Source organism: Poecilia formosa, unplaced genomic scaffold, assembly GCF_000485575.1.
Source record: "Poecilia formosa unplaced genomic scaffold, Poecilia_formosa-5.1.2 Scaffold172, whole genome shotgun sequence".
Taxonomy (NCBI): Eukaryota; Metazoa; Chordata; class Actinopteri; order Cyprinodontiformes; family Poeciliidae; genus Poecilia; species Poecilia formosa.
The window spans coordinates 1,341,075-1,362,316 of NW_006800111.1; the positions used below are offsets into that span (position 1 = coordinate 1,341,075).

Here is a 21,242-nt window from a genome sequence, read left to right on the forward strand (position 1 = left end):
GAGATGATATGGGATTTTCAAAACAGTTTACAGCCAAAAATCTGAAAGGTTTGTTGTGCATTTATATATCTGTGGCCTCTGACTTCATGCTCCATCTTTTGCTTCAATTACACCTGCAAATAACCCCGAAGCATGACGCTCACATCACCATGTATTTCATTGTGAGAAATAATGTGTTCATGGTATTTAAGTTAGTTTTCCTCCATCAATAGTTTAGTTTTGTATTCTATCCAGTGTTGATCTTATGTGACAATGGGACCTTTGTTTAAATGCAAATTGGTTTCCTTCTGGCTTTTTTTTTCCCGACAATGACGTTTTTCTTCTCTAACAAGCCTCTTAGACCTTTACAGAATGGCCGTTTTCATGCTGATGTTGAATCAGTCATGGGTGGACTGTGCTAATTAGGCGACTACTGAAGCCAGTGAATAAGTTGTACTGTAAATACGGAGTTTAAACTCAGATTTGTTATTCACAAACATGTTTTCCTTCCACTGCCTGGTGATTATGTTGAAATCTTGCTGTTATTGGCTGTGATGAGCAGCATTAAGCTAATCATGTTGAAAGGCTTCACACCCTGTAGTTCTGCAGTTGAACCAGCAGGGAGCGCTCTTGACATTACAGCCTGTACATCAACAGTCCTGACGTCTTTTTAACTTAGTAATTTCTGGATACTAGCTGACACAGTGGAAAGTTAGAAAGCTTATGTTCTTGTGCACATTTATCTTTTTTTTTTATTACTGTGATGTGTTTGGAAGAGATTGATGATCAATTGTAGTTTAAGAAGATTGAGATTTTCTTTTGTATTATTTTAAAGTGACACCATTCTGTGCATTTATCAAAACTGGGTAATACTGATACACTGATGTGGCTCTAAAACAGAGTATGTGTTTTTCATTACATAGTTCATCACCGAGCGTCCAGTTTGTGACATCGGCAGCATTTTTAAATGCCCTCTGTGTCAGGTCAACCATATTTAGAGTTTCCCTCATTTGCAAGGGGGAATTACATTCACTCTCCACTTGTTTTCTCTAACTGAGCCTCAGCTGGGTTGAACACTCAAGATGGCAATTTTAATGAGCAACACACACTCTTCTGCTGCTCTGCAGTGAAACAGCTTACCAAATACGCTGTGCTCGAATCAGGGTTTAAGTGGCAGCTGTGTTACTTACACTGTTGATCCAGATATTAAGTTATTTATGCGATGGCGCAGCTTCTTGTGTCTAGATATTTGCGCGGAGCATGTAAAGCAACACGTCGATCTCGTGTAGAGCATTGTATTACTTTCATTCAGACGTTTGCATACACTAAGATTTCTAGACAATTTATTAAAGCCTAGGCAATAATATCATGCCTCTGTGAGCTTCTGATAGGTTAAATCACAACATTTGAGTTAAACTGAGGCACTGGGTGCAATTCAATGCAACAGCTCAAACCTAGTGCTTCGCTACGTGACGACATGGGACAATCAAAAGAAATCACCAGGAGGAGAACTGAGGGCCTCCAAAAGTCTGGCTCATCCTTTGTGTAATTCTGAGATGCCTGAAGATTTTATGTCATCTAATAAAACTGAAACGAAAGCTTGAGATTATAATCTAAACTGTGAAGCACAGAGGTGGCAGCATCTTTTTTGGTCTTTTTTTTTTTTAAAGTACATAACAAATAGCATGATAAGAAAAAAAATACATTATGTGTAAATATTATAGCATCATCTCAATATTTCAGATAGAAAGTCAAATTTTCGGCCCAAGTCGGTCTTCTGAATCAACAGTGACTCTACTGTCTACAAATCGTTAAAAAGTGACCTAACGACAACAAAGTCAAAGCCCTGATCTCAGTCTCATAAAATTTGGGGGATTTCTAGGGGAGAACAAAAAAGTCGTATGTGAACAAGTCAGCCAACAAACCTGACTTGGATGCAGCAGCTCTGTCAAGAGGAAAGAAGCAAAGTTCCAGCAATCAATCGTGAGAATTGGGGAGCGATGCCTAAAACATTTTAACTGAGAACTGCAGTTCAGAAAACAGGTTTAGCCCAATTTATGGTGAGAGAGTGAGGAAAACATGGCTATGCTTTTTTTTTTTTAAATACAGCTTAAGGAAATCTGCCTATGTGTGTAAGTTCACACACCATTTTATCCATTTTCCTAAAGACACATTGCACAACATTGGACCTCGGGCCAAATCTGCTGTTAGCTTCCACTTTGTTGTATCAGTCTGCTGAATTTCTCCTCACTTACCCTCCAGTGTTTCAGCCATGTGGGTTAAAGTGCCATTTCAAACAAGTGCAGTGAGGCAGATGTCGGCGTACACACAAACACAACTGCAGCAGGTGCACACATTCACACATTGCAACTCACGTTTATGTAGAGGAACAAATAACATAAATGTCGTCAGGCGTGTGAGTTAACAGAATCTGTAATGCTATAGTGATTCTACAGTCTCCTACTTAGTACGTCTAACCTAACATGCTTCTCCTGTGCAGAAGCTGACTTGTCGGTCTTCATCGACTTTTGGGCTCCTTCTGTTTCACTATAAGTAATCCCGTTGTAAGCGAATGGGACACAATGGCGTGCTGTTTTTCGGTGTCAAATCCCCTGAGAACTCATGTTTCACTCATCCTTTCTCTGCATCACCGGTCGGCCTCATTCAGGCGACTTCCTGCATTTTTGCCAGTGCCGGCTTTCTAATAAGTGGTTTAAATGGAAATTGGTGGCAATGCTGCATTTCTGCTGTGGGTTTTGTATGTGGCAGCCCTGGCATCCTGCAGAGATTTTTGCTTAGTAACACAAAAAGCTTACCTCCTCATATGTTTATTCCATATTGCCTAATGCCTCGTTAATCCTGATCATGTTCTATTTTGAGGCCTCACCTGCTCCCCCCCCTCCCCCCTTTTTAGGGTGCTGAAAAAACTAGAAATGACTTTTGGTGATATATTGGCGCGTAATTCACGATAAAAAGCCATGTTCAGTATTATTTTTGTCTCAATATTGTGCTTTTGTAAAGTAAATTGGGGCCACGTTCGCTTTCAGTCTAAACATTTTAATGTAACTTTGGATGTTTGCCAGTTTCCTATTGCATCATGTTAGCCTGGTGAGCTGAGATGCTGGAATTTGTTGCATTTTTGTGTGTTTGTGTTTTAGTAAATGTGCTACTTGTTTTAGTTGTTGACTTTGCATAGTTTATGTTTACTATAATCTATAACAAAGTGGTGAAAGAGTTGCTTGGTACATTACAATGCCCTGGTTTTAGGTGTCCTTTTACTGTTGACACCAACCCAAATCTGTTCTGCCTCCCTTTCAGGCTTTATCCAACCATGAAACTTGTCCCAGAAAAAAAACTGAATAGGTATTTTTTTTAGTGCCTACTGTGACTCAATATTTGGGAGGTTTTTGAAATGGCTCGCTTTCCACACACCATCAAAACTTTCACTTATTGCCAAAAAACGTCTGGAATTTTATTTAATTTTTCTTCTGTGCATGTACTGTTTCTACAAGCAGTAGAGACCTGAATGGAAGTATAAAAATGTGTAGAATATACGCATCGCAAGCACCCCTTTCTGGTCCTGCCCTGGGTAACCGCCAATATCAGCAAAGGGTGGATACTTTGTCACTTTGTTTTGCAATTATGAGCGAGTTGTGTATGTTTGCAGGTAGAATACTGATCATGTTCCGGATTACATCACACCCCTGAATGCAACTGGTGATAATTTTACTCTTGCAGCCTCATTAAAAATATTATTAATAAAAAGTCAAAGGGAGTTAAGTATCTAAATATGAACAAGAGTCTAATCTTAATTAGAAGGTGACTCCTCAGACATATAGTTCTATTCTGTTTTCAAGGAAATTATTAAATAGATTTTTGATTTTTGATTTTTTTTATGCATGGGATTCATTTCTGTCCTTTCTGTCGCACCATTTGTGATCGCTGGGTTTGGCTTCAGTACGAGTCATCTGCACTCCACAAAGTCAGCAGCCTGTAGTCGTGTGAGGCGGAGATGCGGGTATGGGAGGGAGGCGCAGCCGGAGCTCACGTTCATTAACGACCACCGATAACCGGGAATCTTCCTCCGGCAGCATCACAGCGACACGCAGCCGGGGAAGATGGTCGCAGTGCAGACGTCCCTGAATTCGTCTCCATCGGCGGAGTGGATCTGTTGTCTGGATAAAAGGTGGGTCATTTAAAAGAAGGAAAGAAAAAAAAAAAACATTCGACCCACGGCCACGCCGTCGCCTGTCTCATTTATTCATTCATTCATTCATTCATCTGCTTTTGCATGGTTAATCGGGACCGGTGACGGATGCGTGTACAGTGTGACAGCGCAGTGACAGCGTGATGTTCCTCGTTTTTCAGCGTTTTGCGTGTTTCCAATGAAAGTAGGATGTGGTGTGCGTGTATGTGTGTGTGCGTGCGTGTGTGTGTGTGTGTGAGACAATGCACAGTCTACGTGAAAGAAAATCCCGGTTTTGTCTGTGTTCGGTCAAAAAGGCGTTGGTGGCCTGAAGGTTCAGTGGGGTGTTGCTGCACTGTGTGGACTGTGGTAGACGGGGTGGATGAGCGCCACATGGGTGTTATCTGTCGGCTGAGACCGATAGTTATTATCATAATGGAGCAGTGAGCTGATTGCCTCGGGATATAAAGGAGAATAATCACAGCGTTTGAGTTCAGTCATTTGTTATACTGGGCATTGTCACATTGCTGCATGCAAAAAGCTGCCTATTCTGACTGAACAGATTAGCTGATCAGCCAATTCGCACTGTGACCAACTTCAGCTGGAATTAACATCCTAGCCTCTTTATGGGTCCATGAAACTAAAGTCTTACTGCGTTAAAAAAAAAAAAAAGTCTAAAGGAAATACTATGACTATCAATAATCACTGTCTCTGATGGACAAACCCCGATCTGTGCGACCTGCACACACACCCACGCATACTGCGCACACCTCTCAGACACATTGTCACGTTGCCATTGGCAACCTGAAGCTACCATCTTGTCGTCTCATCCACACCTGGAAGGAGACCTGGGGAGTACTTTCACTGAGCTATATTTCATCGCATTTAGTGGAAATAAGAACCAACATTTACTTTTTTTTCCAACATTGACTCTTTTGAGGGTAATGAAAGACTGTTTTAGTTTGTGGAATAATTTATCGCCAATTGGTGACAATAAGGCCAGCTTAACCCTTTCACCCCGTTTTAAGTCCTCGTTCTGTTTTTTTGTAAGGGGTAGAGTGCCCAAATTGTTTTGGGGTGTAGAAGGGGTGAGGGGGAGAGGGCATGACTCTTTAAACCCTATAAGGTCGGATAATTGTTTACTCAACACTCTTGGCCATATGTCGTATGTTTACATATCACAAAACAGTGAGAACCGATGATGTGTCTGCCTTTTGAAGGAGTTTCAAATGCAGTGAGACTGCAGTGCTGGGTGGGAGTCACTAATGAATGAACCGGTGGACAGGACAGGATTTTATTGTGGCGCACTCAGCACTCCTCTTCCACTCCTCTGATTCAGTAAATGTCCGGCTCTTACATGCGACTATGGGTTTGAGAGCTTCGAGTTACAGAAACTGTTGATGTGAAGAAGTGAGGAGAGTGGAAGGACGGTGGCGATGTCAAGACAGAGAAAACTGTTTAATGCAATTTTCCGAAGACGTTTATCGAGAGGGAAACATGCCAGCTCAAGGTTGCCCAAGTCCGGCCTTTGAGAGCTGCAACATTTAGCCGCATGCATCCCTTCTCAAACACACCTGAATCAGATTATTGGGCCGATTCGCTGCCAGTGAAGGACTAAGATTAAGATTATTTAAAAATAATAAATGTTTTTAAATAACATTGGTTTGGTTTAGACAATACTGATAAGGGAATTCAACTGCATCAGGCGTGTGCTGGATACAGTTGCTTTTATTTTGTTGTTGCACCAGACACATTGTATATGGCCCAATTCAGAAGAACATTTAGATAAGATGTCTGACTGAAGCACCAAAACTGAAAGTCTTTACCAAAATATAATCACTAAAGAGACTATAAAATTAATTATAGTCTCTTATAGGTATCGGCTTATTTCCGCTATCTAGATGTAAAATATTGGAAGATGTAGACATCGTCTGCTATTCTGTCTTGCTGTTTATTTTAAGAGAACAAGCTCAAGTGACCTGTGTTTTCTGTTGCTGTGCACTGCCAATAAGTTGGCTGAAAGCTGCTATGCTTTAACCCCGTTTCCAAGAAAAACAATTTCAGTTGTTTGAAAATACCTTTGTTTGCCAAAAATATGGACAGTCATGGCTGGAAAAACAATGAATATAGTGAATTGTTGAATACTGCGCAAGCAATATAGCTGGCAAATAAACCTGATTTTCCTAACTCTTCTGTTTATTTTCCATCATCTTGGTGTTTGTGAAATTTTCTCTGAGTTTTTCCACAGACTGTTCATAAAATCTGTATCAAATTTAGGCATCAGTAGTTTGAGACGTCTGTCCAACTGGTTAAATATATTATTTTTATGGCTCTTTAAACATAGAAACACAATAAATATTCAAATATTATGCATATGATTGCAAGTTGCACATGCAAATATTGTGATGACTATTTTGATTCGGTCTGTTTAGAGTTGCTTCTGAAACGGGACACTGACCAACACATTCGACACGTATTGATAATTTTGATGATGGCACTCGTCAAAATGTAATGTTTGTCTCAATTGTTGACTGTGTGTAGTTTTTATGATGTAAAGCACTTTGAACTGCTGAAATGTTCCATATAAATAAACTTGATTGATTGCAGCGCTACTGTTAAGAAAAAGTTTATTGTATGGATGTCGATCTATGCGGAGCAGAACAGCAAAGACCTATAATTTCCTACCCAAACGATTAAATCTTACTTCTAATTTGCAGAATATTTCTTCCATTGCTTAGGTCCATGTATCAACATTTAACTAACAACTGAATGCTACAGACATTAGTATTATAATCCTAGCATTAATCAATAGAACATAAGATGGAGTAGAAATTATTACCGCTTCTCTTGCCTGTTATAGCTGCAATAAATTTGTTTTATTTTTGTGATAATACTGGTATACAGTGAAAGGCTTGATGTTACAATGACAATCAAATACTATATTGCCTAGAAGCTTTCTTCATAGCTTCAGTTTATTCATAGCTTTATTCAGAAGCTGCAGTTGAGATGGTTGAGGTGTGCGTTTGCTGGTTAATAGCTGATGTTTAACAGGTTCCCAGGCTGTACGTGTTGTAGACGGATGTTGAAGCAGCTTTATCCATGCAAGTGAAAAATCTCTGTTGCACTTACGTAAAACCAGAGAGCACAGGAAATGCATCTTTTTGGACCTGTGTAGTGAAACCACAATTTATTTATCTGGAAACTATTTTTTTTTCACCCAATTCGATTTCCCCAAAATAGTCTGCAGAACATTGAAAGATGTCTCTCACTCTTCTCTTTAGAGGTTGCTTTGCATATGGATGTGTGTGTGCACGCGTGCGTGTGTGTGCGTGTGTGTGTGTGTGTGTGTGTGTGTGTGCGCAGCATAATTTGTGGCTGAAAGCTGAGATCTCTGCTGACATTAGCATCAGGCTGGGAAGGCTGAGAAAAGAGATATCCTGCAAAAGAGAGGAAGGAGCGATGGAGGGAGGGGGGTAGAGTGAAGCAAGGTGAACACCTCTCAGGTCACATTCTTGTCAAACTATGAGGTACACACATTTCTCCTGGCAAGCTTGCAGGCAGGAAGCTCGGGGCACATAAAAGGACAAAGAATGAGTGAGGAGCTAAAGGATTGTTGCAGACAGAATTAACAGTTTTGCTGTAGACATGTAGAGCGCCACAGTCCTACATAGTTAACCTTTCTGTCTCTTCCTGCTGTACCGCGTGGGAGTCCACCTGTCGAAATCATTAACCCAGACTAGACTGGGCTATGATGCTCTGTCTGAACTGTGTGGGCCAGTACGACTGATGATGAGTCAGAGAGTAGAAGCAGAGAGAACGTGGAAGAGATTCATTTAAGTAGGAGGAGGCTTTTCTGTCAATTATGGGGGGGGGAAAAAAAAAATGAATGAAGCTGCCACATTATTAGGCACACCTGGTCTAGTGCTTGTTTACGCAAATAGTGAGTCTCTAGATGGATTCAGACATCTTCATCTTCAGACATCCACAGCCTCCGCACACTCATATAGGAGAAAGCATTGTCTGCATAGGAGGCAATGCAACTTCTGGGTGTCTGGCACAATAAACGGCTATAATAGGCAAGCAAATTAGTTTTGTTAGTTAGTATAATGCGTCATTGCTTCAGTCTGCTGATTTTGACATCATAACTGATTAGATGCCACGTCATATATTTGTTTGCTTTGATACTGAAACTTACCAAAGCCATTGTCTGCTTATTTTGAGCTTTCATTGCATCAAACTCTTAAGAAGTTGCAAACCTTAATGTTCAGTTTCTTTAAATGAGGTGCAGTAACTTGCAGGAAAACCGAAATGATGTTGAATCCATCTGTACAGCAATGGGCTGACGTTCAAATTGAAGTTCAGAATGAGACGGAGAGCAAATTGAAGTTACTTTGAACTCAGCGTTTTTGTTGGTAATAGATAAATTAGAGTGTTTTTGAAACAGCTGATGTGCTGGCATTTTTTTATTTTTTTATTTTTTACATTCATATCAGACTTATAGAGAATGGTCTGGCAGCGAGAAAGCATCAAGTAAATGGTGGACATCTGGGTAAACATTAATGCCTTGTGATCAGTGGTTAGAAGAGAATAAGCAGACTGGTTTGAGATGACAGACAGGCAGCAGTAGAGCGAATTAAACACGTTGCAGATTGGCTACAGCAGCAGACGACCACTGGGTAACAGATTGGGAAAAAACAGCCCCGTCCAAGTGTTGGACCAAGTAACGTCTTGAATCGAATCCCAAGTTCAGCTGAAACATTCACATGGCAGGGTCAGAATTTGGAGTAAATAAAATAAAAGCACACATTCATTCTGACTTTTACTGGTGGTTGAGGTGGGTGGCGGCATTTTAATGGCATCGAATATATTTTTTACTGACAAAACTACCAAATGTATTGTTGCTGACCATGTCCACTGCTTCATCACAGTGTCACCTGTGATAAAGGGCAGATGAGTATGAACCATTATTTTCGAGGGAGGTTTTGGTTACTTTGGTAAATTTATTAAATCAGCTCTGCGGGCCAAAAAGGATCCAAGCCAATAGCAGTGTCGTGTACGAAAAAATACAGCTGTTATGCGAGTTGTGGTGACAACAAATCTTTGTCAGTAATGGAAAGAAGCGATTTCTGATATAATCACAGAAGCATTTATACAATTTTGTCTTGCAAGCCATGCTGTGACAACAAAACACAACGGTATAGACAGGCAGAAAAAAATAGATGCTGACTGAAGAAAATTGCATATCAGGAGGAAGACAAAGACAAAAAGTGCCGGGGGGTTGAGGGAAGATGTTAGGGATGAAGAGGGGAAAGGCATTCTCTCATCAGTGAATGAAGGAGCTCTTTTAGTGCATTAGCTCTTCTGTATGAGGAATTCACACACACATACACACGCAGATGCACACACACACACACACACACACAAGGATGAGTCACTTGCAAAGAAAAAAATAAGTGAATGAGCGCTTTCTAACTGCAGCACGTTTTCCTGCGAGACGTTTTGGCACCGTAGTTTTTCTCCAGTGCGCCACTGAGCAGAAGGTTTTATCCGTCAGATCGTACTTCTGTGTGTTCGCTGCTCACCCTCGTAGATTTCACAAGCAGGAATTGTGGGTGTGCTCAGTGAGATTAGAAGTCTATTAGAAAATAGCACAAGGACTTACATCAACACCCAGTGGGGGGGCCTGTGCGGAAAGAAATGGCTCATGCAGCCCTCTACTGCTAATGCTAAGAGCGTAGGCAGAACAATGAAGCAGCGTGCTTGCACACACACACACACACACACACACACACACACACACACACACACACACACACACACAAGCTCACAAAATTGCTAGGATAATGTAACAAAAGGCCTGTCTCAAGACATAGCACTACTGGCTCATTTAATTATTTAGGTCAAGACTGCTGGTCACTTTCATTCAGCTATAGCTAATTACTGCATGCTGCAAGGCTCAGATAGACTAGCATCATCCAGGAAGTGGACTTTTATGAGCCCCTCCTCCCCCACTGCCACTTATATATTTTTGCTCCTTGTTACCATACACAGTAGTCATGTATGGTATTGATGCATTTCAACCATTCTTTTCCAGGGATAAATGACTGTGCAAGCAAACACTTTATTGAATTTTATGTACAAGAAATAAGTGCACCAGTTTGAATTTCATGCATATGTAATGCAGAGTCAAATTTACACATACAGACTCAAATGCATAGCTAATATTTGGCTAAATGTCTCTTAGCAAGTTGCAGAGAAACCACGCCTTATCGACGTTCAATACATTTGAGTTTAGAGCAATTCTGACAGCTTCTTGTTTCCCTGCTTCATCCATTTCATAACCAGCTCTGATGTGTGTTTGGGATCTTTATGTCGTTAGGTTAGAAGATCTAATTGTGCCTAAAGTTCAACCGTCTGACGCATACACTCACCTTCTGATTTAAGAAGTATATTCAAGAGCAACCCAGAGCTCCTCCTACAATGGAAGATGCTGAACGGCCTCTGTAAAGTGAGTTTAATATGTCATTAACTAAGAAAGGAGCCCCTGCTTCAAAACCAACACCTTCAAGTAAGACTGATCTCCACAGTTGTCTACATGGGAATACCACATGCCTTTGGGACAGAAGGTTAAAAAAAAATAAAATAAAATAAAAAATAATCTGCCATTTGGCGGCAGTGACAAGAACAATGTTTGGTGTTGTCAAGCTAAGGCTTTCAAATTTAAGAACACAGTACCGACTGTCAAGCACGGTAGTGACGGCATTGTGCTGTGGGTCTGTTTCCGGTGCATCGTGCAAAGTGGGTGGAATTAATGCCCAACTGGGTGTCTGAACAGGATTATGATTCCAAAAATCAGAACTGGTTTTGGAATGGCTTAGAAGTTATATTGTAATGCAAAACAGATTAATGTGAGTGACCTTTGGTTTAAGGTCTGTTAAGGGACCTTAAACCAAAGTAAATTGGTCGTACGTACAAATAACAAACATTTTTGCACCAATTTCTTGATTTTTATGTTGCATTTTCTGTCCACTATCAGAAAATGGCTAAAATGTATCAAAAAATCTCATAATTACAGTAATTTATTATAGTGATGAATCTGAGTATGATTCTCTGTAGAGGTCAATGACTGCTGATTGCATTAGGCTAAGAACATACACAGTAAGAAGAAAGGTTTGGATATGGTTGTGCCTTATTCAAGTACATAACTTTAAATGTTGATCCTCTTTGTGCAGGCCCTCCGAGCGTTCAGGCGAGGATGTGGACATCATACTGACGAGGCTGAGAGGAGTCAAGACATTCCAGAGGTTTCCGCCTCCACTCCTGCTCCAGATCTGTACCTGCGCCTTTTATGAATGCCTGGAGAAAGGCATTACATGTACGTACGCTAACACCAACTAGCATGCAATAATGTGGGCTTTTTCCAAAATTAGAGTAATTGTGCTGCATTGTCTTCCCCCGGTCCTGCAACTCTTTTGGATGATGATGTGCTGTGTGTAGAGTAAAATACAGAGTAAATATTTTTTATTTTATCAAAACACAAACCTGCATGTCTAACCAATATTTTCCTTGCAAAGCAGTGCAAAAAAAACAAAACAACAAAAAAAACAGTTATTGATAATTAGTTATCAAAAAGGGACCATTATTGGGAAGCAAGACATTTTCCATTTCTGTTCATTTCGAAATGGACATCTGCAAAAGATAACTTCCTTTCTATAAACTTTGTACAGTTTCTAAAGCCTTTTTGCAAATAAATTGGCATCAGAACACAATTGTGTACAAAATCTTACAGGAGGAAGATAAAACAACTAAAAATGCTTTAAGGAAATATTCTAAATATACGCACCCAATAGAAAAAACAATACAAATAAAATCTTTAAAACTCTGTGTAAAAAAAAAAAGTGATGGTTTAACCAATTAAGCTAAGTTTCGTTGATGAACAAATTTGTAGTGTCAAAACAAGCTACGGCGAAAACAGAGAAATGAAAAGCCGCAGTTAAAACTCTGATTGCTAACGCTGGCGGACAGTTTAGCTGATCTCGATGAGCAGCCGTCATATGTGGCCGACCCGGCTGGAGGCAATCTGCTATTGTCCCTGTCGTTACGCCACTGCTGCAGATGCACAGTTGTGGAAAGATTGACATTCATTTGCATGGCTGGATATCTTTATTTTAATTTTTTCTGCTTCTGCCAGCATTAAGCTGATCAGCGGCTATGATGGCTTTTTGCAGTCTGGTCAGCTTCAAGCAACTATGAGAACGGTTTTATTTTTTTTAATGTCTTTTATTTTTATGTGCTGGGGGTCTCACTGGGAAAAGACTCCTACTTTCATGGCTGGATGAAGCCACAATGTTCCAGCTTCAACTAAATAAACCTGGAAATTGCTCTACACTTCCATGATAATTCAAATTTTAGGTCTATTTATTTAATCATTTACCAATTTTTTTTGTGTGTTTAATTAGGGTTTTCACATTATATCTAAAAACAATTCAAACAATGAAGAAGAAAAAAAAAACAAAAAAAAAACACCCAACAACCAGCATCCCTGTAAATACTGCCCCAGATTTTTTTTTATGTAAAAAAACTTTGCTTATTTTGTCCAATACCCTATTCTTAAAAGTGATCTTCAACATATTTCTTTGTGTTGAAGAATATATGTATTTTTTTTAATTAAAGGCCTGAAAACATTATCTTCTTATGAATGCTTGAATGAGGTAAATGTGCTGACGATGTGTTTTATTTTTAACTGGCTGCCTTACATATGCAGAGCCATTAAATAAATTGGGATATTACTGAAAATCCCATTTATTTTAGGAACTTTATCACTAGGTGAAACATATTGCATAGAATAATTACACATAGATGGATGTGTCAGTGCCTTTGTTTGTGTTACACTTCATGAAAACATGACATTTACATTTTGTATATTACATCAGACTATTAAAAAAAACATATTTAACACAGAAATGTGGTTTTTATTAAAAGCATGCCACCTGTTTAAATTAAAGGTTGTTATTTCTAGAAAAGGTACTTTCACTCATCTGAATGCATATTCTAATTTATTGGATGTCTCTCTATTGCTGTCTGCAGTGTTTCGACAAGGAGACATAGGCACTAGCTGGTATGCTGTTCTGTCTGGCTCCCTGGACGTCAAAGTGTCGGAAACGGCTAATCATCAGGTAAGACCAGGCCTATCAACTGAAGCGGTTCATGTAGTTTGTGCTGTGCGTCCGTCGTTTAAGCCCCCAATTTATAATTTTGTCATTTGGTATTGATATAACCTATTCCATCTTATTCTCTCAGTGTCCATTCAGCTGTAAACGTGTCCCCGCAGTCTCAGAGAGCCGGTCGTTTTCTGACTCCCCTCAATGCCGACATTGTTCTGGTACACTGCCCTGTCCCCCGTGGAAATATTGAGAAAGCAAAACTGCCACAGCACAGAAAACAAATCCCCAGAGAATCGAGCTTTCTGATGGACTGGATATCCACTTTGCTTTTAAAAACTGTGGAAATGGGGTTCTGGTGTACATGCAGAGGAGAAGAGTGGCATGTGGGACAGAGGATTTGTTCCAATTGAAAGACGGAGATAAGAAGCTCCTGTGGTGTGAATCGTCCTATTCACGCTCGGAGCGCTGAAGAGCTATTGGTGGCCTAGTTTCTGTAGCTATATTTGAAATGTCAGTTTAGTTTGGACGACTGAGAAGGTTCATTTAGTTCATTGAAAAATGTTGTCTAAACAAGTGGAAAAAATGACACACGAGTAAGTGTGTGTGTATGCTTCACCCAGACTTCAGCTATGTGCTGTTTGTCACTGCTGTGTGTTACATTGAAAAAGTTATGACATGACCTTGTCGTCACATTGTAAGATTTTTGAATTTTATTTGAAATTCTTAAAAAAAAAAAAAAAAAAAACAAGCGAGAGGTAAGTAAATGGTTTTCAAAAGATTTTACAAACAAAAGTCTCAAAAGTGCGGTGTGCCTGTTCTGAGGAAAACACTTTTTACTGAAGTCACATCTTCAAGTCTTTTATTATGTCTCTGTCGACTTTAGTTTGACAGAGAAAATATTTCCATGGAAACAGAAGATTAAATTAAAATAAAAAAATTTTCTATCCGCTGGAGGGCTTATAGCAAACTGGACTTCATTGGACTTTTTCGTATCAGTGGCAGCACTTCCATAAAGGCCGAATTTGAGGAGTGCACAACTGATAACTGTCTGTCAACAAGCGTTTCCACCTGAGCGGTAGATCTCAGTAACTCCCGCTGAGTTGCCATGTTGGTTGTCTCTCTGAATAACACCCTCTTTCTCTGCCTGTTTGATGATACAGTTCCCATTTTGGATTGACAGAAAGCCTAAAGAAGGGAGGGTTGCTTTATAACATAAGACATTACTGAAGACAATTAGTCGCACCATATTTTAAATAGGAGTGGCAGAGAAAAATGAGGGATTGAACTCATTTGCCTACTGAACATTTTTTGAAAAAAAAAAAAAAAAGTTTAAAAAAACTTCTTCAAAAAGCTGCTTCGTGTTGGTGTCACATAAAATACCAGTGAGCTACTCTAAGGTTTTGCGGTTGTAACGTGAGGAAATATGTATCATCTTCCTTTTGTATTAACTGCTGTATTGTTCTTGTAAAGTTTATAAAGAAACCTAATTAAGCATACACTGCTTGTTGCGTGTTAATCACGTCTGTCTGTGTGTTCAGGATGCAGTCACAATCTGCACCCTGGGGATTGGGACGGCCTTCGGGGAGTCCATCCTGGACAACACGCCTCGCCACGCTACCATTGTCAGCAGAGAGACCAGCGAGCTTCTCCGGATCGAGCAGAGGGAATTCAAAACCTTGTGGGAGGTGAGATGGAGCAGTCAACAGATAATAAAATTAAACGACCCAATCTATAAATGATGATCTAAGCAGGTTGAGTTTTGATGTTTTTTTGGATTTTGTACTTTTTTCCAAAACAGCTTTCTGTTGCAACTCCCCCCTTGACCACAAGAGGGCTGTCCACCATTGTGGCCTCTGTTGTTGCTCCTAATAGATGAACTCCTCAGGCAACACAACAATGGGCTATTTTAAGAACGGAGGGAGACAAAGGCGGGCATGTACCACACGTGCCTGTGTTGCTTCTTTATCGTAGCCGATGTCGGTTTATGTGTAATTTACATTTTCCACTATTTGCTACATGTGAGTGCTATGAATAACATAGACTTAAATACTGCACTGTTACAGTAGGATGATCAAAAAAAGAAGAGACTAAACAACAACATGCTGAGATATTTGGAAATAGATTGCTTGATTTCCTCCAGTAATAAATCCAATTGTGTTTGTTAAAATATGTTAGACAGGTTAGCACTGCGAGACAACAGAGTATTGTACTGTAAAGGCTCGGTTTTTCCTTTATAAAAAGAGAGCATGAAGCTGATGACCATAATTAGACAATGTGCAGAGATCCTACATAGGAAGGCAATGTGTGTCGTGGTAGTCTGACTAATTAGCCTGTCTCTCTCTCTCTGTTGATTTGTTTGAGATTGCTGGCACAAACAAAATTTAACTTAAACAGAATGGTCTTTATGCCGGATTGCACTTGTAGAGTTGGCTTTGTAGTAGCTGCTTTTGTGAGGGTCTTTCTCTTGTTGAGGTTACTGACTCCATTCACAAAGTCCCACTCAAGGGAGGTCCTGGCAGCGAAGCGGATCACTTCACTTTGGCTTCACAGTCGTCACCCGGTACTTCGACCCGCTGTCTGCCAAGTCCTGACGAATCCAAATTTTCTAAAGACTTTTGTCTTGCATATATTATTTTTTTTTATGTTTGTACATTTAACTTTTCAGTTTTTGTTTAACGTTGCTCACGTTAAATCTGCTGTGTAGTGCATGAAACGCTCGAGCTCCTCAAAGTGTAATGAAACGAACAGGTTTCTCTCTCAGAACGACTCGTGAAAGGTTGGTTAAGGTGACCAGCCTCTTTAATATCACCCACAACAAGCACTGTTAATCATTTTTCTCTGCTAGAAAATAAAACCCAAACCTTTGACTCTTTCACATTAGAACATAATATCCTCATGATTGTTTTAATTTTAATTATATTCACGCAACACTTTTTAGGTTCTTAATTGTGTTTTTTCCAAACATCGCAAGACAACTTATTATTTTCTTTTCACTAGATTGTTATAGATTATAGTTTGAGGGTGTGTGAAATAACAAAATATATTACTAATAAAAGTCACACAAGTCTGTGTTTTATATTATGAAAAAAAGATCAAACATTTGAGGGGTATGGATACGTTTGGCTGGCTTCGTTTGTAGATCTGCTCGATCTAGAGGGATGTTTGCATGGAAATAATCTTTTTGCTGGTTATATTATTGCATCTGAAATGTGTAGTTGTTTGTAATGCTACTACTTCCCCTTAAAAAACGATATTACCTTACCTAAGTATACAATAACAGACGCAAAATAGAAAAATTCTTATTTTTTTCTGTCTAAATTAATTCCCGAAAGACCAGCATGGATTTTTTTTTTATAGAACTATTGCCACTGAAAACACATTTATCTCTGTCATTAAAAAATAAAAATCTTCCGAGTGGTATAACTGCATGAATAAAAATTAGATTCACCGAAACGTGGCATCTCCATTTAATGCCGCAGGGACACGTTAGAGTAAGATAAGACAATAATTGGTAATTAAAGCGCGCGCGTCGTCTTTTTGGGCTCGTGGTGTGTTTGCTTGCTCACTAAGTGCACTCTGGGTCCCTATCAGCCGTCTATTTTAGGACAGTGGGCACAAAGCAGAATACGTTGCCTGAGGTCGTTTTCCTCTCAGTCTTATCCGGCTCGTCGTACGAGGCGCTTTGAGTTTCGTTCGTGGGCTAATTTGTGCGCACGTGCACTTTGAGCACTAGAAAGCTGCAAGATGAATGCAGCCGTGCGTTTGATGGAAGGATGAAAGAAGAGGAAGTGCCGCTTCGCAACTCTATCAGCAAATAAAATTGGGATTATATATATATATATATATATATATAGAGTAAAGATGCATCTAGGATCTGCTCCTGATGATTCCCTGGTCTCCTTTTCCCCCTGCTGTTCTTCCTGCTTTTGTCTCTTTTTACTCCTATGCCCACTTCCCTTCGCCTTCATTGAACTATTTTACAAGCCTTCTTGTTCTGGTTCGCCTGCCCTCTTCCTCCTCCTCCTTCTCCTTCTTCTCCAGCCTCACCCTTTACTACTCCTGTCTCTGCTGAGCTGCTTTCTCGCCACCTACTCCTCCACTGGAGTAGCTCTGTAATACAGGCTCACATCACCCTGGTAACCTGCGAGAGAAAAGTGCTCTGGCTCTTGGCTTGATTGCAGCGAGGGAGGGCAGGCGAGAGACAGAGACGGAGACTGTGGCAACGGTGTGCGAGGGGAAGAGAGGAAGAGGGAAGTGGAAAGAAAGGAGGAGAGCAGCTTGTTTTGGGCAGGATGCTATCCGGTGGTGTGTGTGTGAATTGTAAAGGAGCAGAGGGCAGCTCGCCTGGGTTTCAGTCCCTTCGGCTTTAGTTTGTCGAGTGTTACTCCAGGTGAGTCTGACTCTTTGGCTATAACACTTTTAGGCAAGTCTGTCTTTGCTTCATACTTAATTTAAAAAACAAAAACAACAAAAACTAATACTATCTCTATGTTTACACTGTTTGTTTTTATCGTTGGGATGTAGTGTATTGCTCTGTTCTTTTCTGTGATGTAGCCGCATGTATTTTTTTATTTTTATTTTTTTAATTTGTGGACAGCGAAGGGTTTGTGTCCTCAGGTCAAACAGATGCTCTCTGTTTCCATCTCTGTCAGTATGTGTGTTTGTGGCCATCCCCACAAATCCTGGGTTGCCAGATAATGACCTCCCAGTAAAGCATTCTTACATTCAAGCCTCTGCTCCAAAAAAAAGAAAAGAAAAAAAAAAAAAGAAAAAACAAACCGGCAAAGAAAATCAATCATAATTTAATGTTAACAGATGTAAGAACAGCATCTGTGCTCGCCCAGTAGCTGAACTGTGCTTGAAGTGCAGCTGCTCTGTATGTGTGCGCGCGCGAGAGTGTGTGTGTATTATATAATGTTAGATGTTCTGCATATAAATGATCTTGGTTGTACAAAAGACTTTGTTTTGAAAGGCTCTTGAGGTTCTGTGTTCAAGTAACATTGTAGGCTGTCAGGAGAGACATGGCTTTAATGGGATTTGATGTTTAATGAGTCCCATAATATTTGAAGCCACAAGCTCTAGTCTTGTTTTAGTAGCGTAGTAAAACAGGTCTGCGTGCCTTTTAAATAACACACACACACAAGCACAGTTTCCTACTCTAACAGGAACTCCAGTTGTCCTTTTTCGTTCCCGCTTTGCTAATTTCTGGAGATGCGGCAATCAGTTGGCCAGATTGCTTCAATTTTCCCTCGATCAGCTCTGAACGACAATCAGTAGGTCAATCTCTTTAAAAGCCTTCGTTAAATACACCAACAGTTCATTGAATGCATCCAAACTCAAACCTGCCATTACTTTGCTCCTAAATAGAAATATATTTTTTGTCACACTCCTCATTTTTTCATATGTCCGTAGCACATGAAATTGAAAATCAGAATCCTTAAACATCAAAATTAGCAGTCCAGTGCATCTCTACTTATTTGACTGATGAAAACTGTACTAATTATACTGGCTACTTAAGTAAAAAAAAATGTTAGTTCAGGAAAGGCTGAGCTAACAATTTAGGTTTAATAGCTGAAATACATTTTGAATACATTGTTAAATCCCATGCAGTATTTAAAAATATACTTAATTATTTAGAAAGCATTTGTACTCTAATGGTTTGGTCATAAGTTTTTAAGATGACGTTTTATTTTCCTGGCACATACATGGGCGTTAAGCATAGTATGGATAGTATTGATATGTCTTTAGGATCATCATCCAGTTCGTCTGACCCTAACCGTTACCTCTGAGATTGGTTCGGATCTCTAAGAACCAACCAGAAATCACCACCGCTGCAAGAAGTTTGTTTGGAGAATGGAAGGTGAGACTGTCAAGCACGGTGGTGGCAGCATCATTCTTCAGATTCATCGGCAGTGGTAGCTTGTGTTGCATCACGCAAAGTGTCATGGTTGAACCTCTAACCCTTTTGGGTCCTACAACAGAACAATGAGCCCAAAGGTACACCAAAACCTGGTACACAGGAGAAAAGAAACAAAACCACAAAGGTTTTAAAACTATATCAAGTTGTTATCTTTTCATATCATCCCATAAAAAAACAAACAAACAAAAAAAAACAGTTTAAGTGCACAATTGAAAGAATCCAATTAGTGCTTCGTCAGACTGGCATTTTAAATGGTCTTTGGTCTGATTTGTTTTCCTAACAGAAGTATCGTCAGAGCCTGGCTGGGTTGTTGGCCCCACCTTATGGAGCCATGGAGAGTGGATCCAACAATGACAGTACGTACGGAAAGGAACTGGAAGAAGCATGTGCAGAGTCAACAAGTCCATATCTGTCCAAAAGCAGCATGAGGGCTGAGTTGCTTATCTAAATCGCGTTGGAACACAGACACAAGATGGGCTTTGCTTGGCTTTTCTTAAATCAACCGTTCTAAAGATAGTTTTTCTCCTCAGGACTGACAGACAAAGACAACATGAACTCAGACTCTGGAAACAAGGCTCATAACAAGGTAAATGTTTCCAGTAGTTCCCTGTTTGACCTTAAAGGTTTTGTAATAACTGAAAAACAAAGAAAACTACACTTGTTTTGCCTTCAGCTCTTTGTTTGCTGCAGTATTGGTGTGACAAAAAACTGAGAAGCACATGTTTTTTTTTGCTGTTATAGATCTCTCTCTCTCTCCATGTTATCAGGCAGATCATTAACATGAACACTTTTATTAAAGCTTCCATTAATATTTGAGCTTAACGGTTCTCCATATATCTGAGCAAACTTGCCTCCTATATTCTGCAATCCAGTTGTTGTTGTTTTTTTTATGCAAACTTTTATGTGTTGTTGAATGAACCAGAATAGTAAAATAGATTGTCACACTGATGACTCATAGTTTTGATGTTCTGTAGATATGCTAATGCTAGCTAATGGATGCACATCGAAGAAAGATCCCATCTGCCCAATTAACATGCCTTCCTTTGTTGTTTCCAGTAGCAACTCTTTGTGCATGTGCATGTGTATGCACAGCTCTCTTATATTCCTCTCTGTTTAAGAAACGGGTTCGGTTTTTTAAAAATACGTCTCTGGTTTTATGGTTACACCACATCGCTCATGAAAATCTAACGGGCAAGCGTTCAAATGGCAAGCCCTAATCTCATCAGATTGATGAAAACAAACTATTTAGCTCTCCGTCTTGGATTAAAATTGGAAATGTGGGCTCCTCCTCCGCTTCTTGAACACAACAGCATTTCCAGAGTCCTTCTGTGGGTTCTGCAGGTTCCCTCCGAGAAGCTGCAGAGAGCAGCGAAGGTCCTACGCAACGCCATCCTGTCCAGGGCGCCGCACATGATTCGCGACAGAAAATATCACCTCAAAACATACAGGTGCGTTCTGCAGATGAACCCGTTTGGTTCCGAATGCTTCAGTTCGGATCGTCTCTCTCCGGTGTTTGAAGCATGCGTTCACACACGTGTGTTGCAGACAATGCTGCGTCGGGACGGAGCTGGTGGACTGGTTGGTGATGCAGAGCGCCTGTGTGCTGACTCGCTCCCATGCTGTGGGGATGTGGCAGGCGCTGCTAGAAGAAGGAGTGCTTAATCATGGTAACTTAAACTCGCTTCATTGTGTTTCAGCATGCATGTCTGATGGACTTTAACATGTGAAAAAGCATGTTTTTGTTCTATACATTTTCTATAACTTAACATATTTTACAAGAAAAATAGAAGTTTTTTTTTTTTCTACAAAAATCAACCAAGGAAAAGTTGAAAATCAGGAAATATCTAAACGATCGCAACGACTTCTTTATCACTCTCAGTACTTTTCCAATGTTGTAGTTCTGCAAGATCAGTAAACTTTAAATTCTAATGAATATTTAACACTGGAACTGGGAAACATTTTAAATATCCAAAATAAATGAACAAAACAACAA

The 21,242-nt window shown here is 39.9% G+C and overlaps 1 protein-coding gene across 1 annotated transcript in view; it reads left to right on the forward strand.

The window, feature by feature from the left end:
• The first annotated feature begins 3,956 nt into the window (after positions 1 to 3,956).
• Positions 3,957 to 21,242, forward strand: part of LOC103147034 (rap guanine nucleotide exchange factor 4-like) — a 27,247-nt gene continuing 9,961 nt past the window's right edge. Inside the window, exons 1-8 of the mRNA XM_016677996.1 lie at positions 3,957 to 4,165; positions 11,398 to 11,540; positions 13,253 to 13,341; positions 14,868 to 15,014; positions 19,533 to 19,605; positions 19,780 to 19,835; positions 20,591 to 20,697; positions 20,795 to 20,916. Coding sequence (XP_016533482.1) covers positions 4,098 to 4,165; positions 11,398 to 11,540; positions 13,253 to 13,341; positions 14,868 to 15,014; positions 19,533 to 19,605; positions 19,780 to 19,835; positions 20,591 to 20,697; positions 20,795 to 20,916 — 805 coding nt within the window. The 5' untranslated portion in view covers positions 3,957 to 4,097. The remainder of the gene's footprint in view (positions 4,166 to 11,397; positions 11,541 to 13,252; positions 13,342 to 14,867; positions 15,015 to 19,532; positions 19,606 to 19,779; positions 19,836 to 20,590; positions 20,698 to 20,794; positions 20,917 to 21,242) is intronic.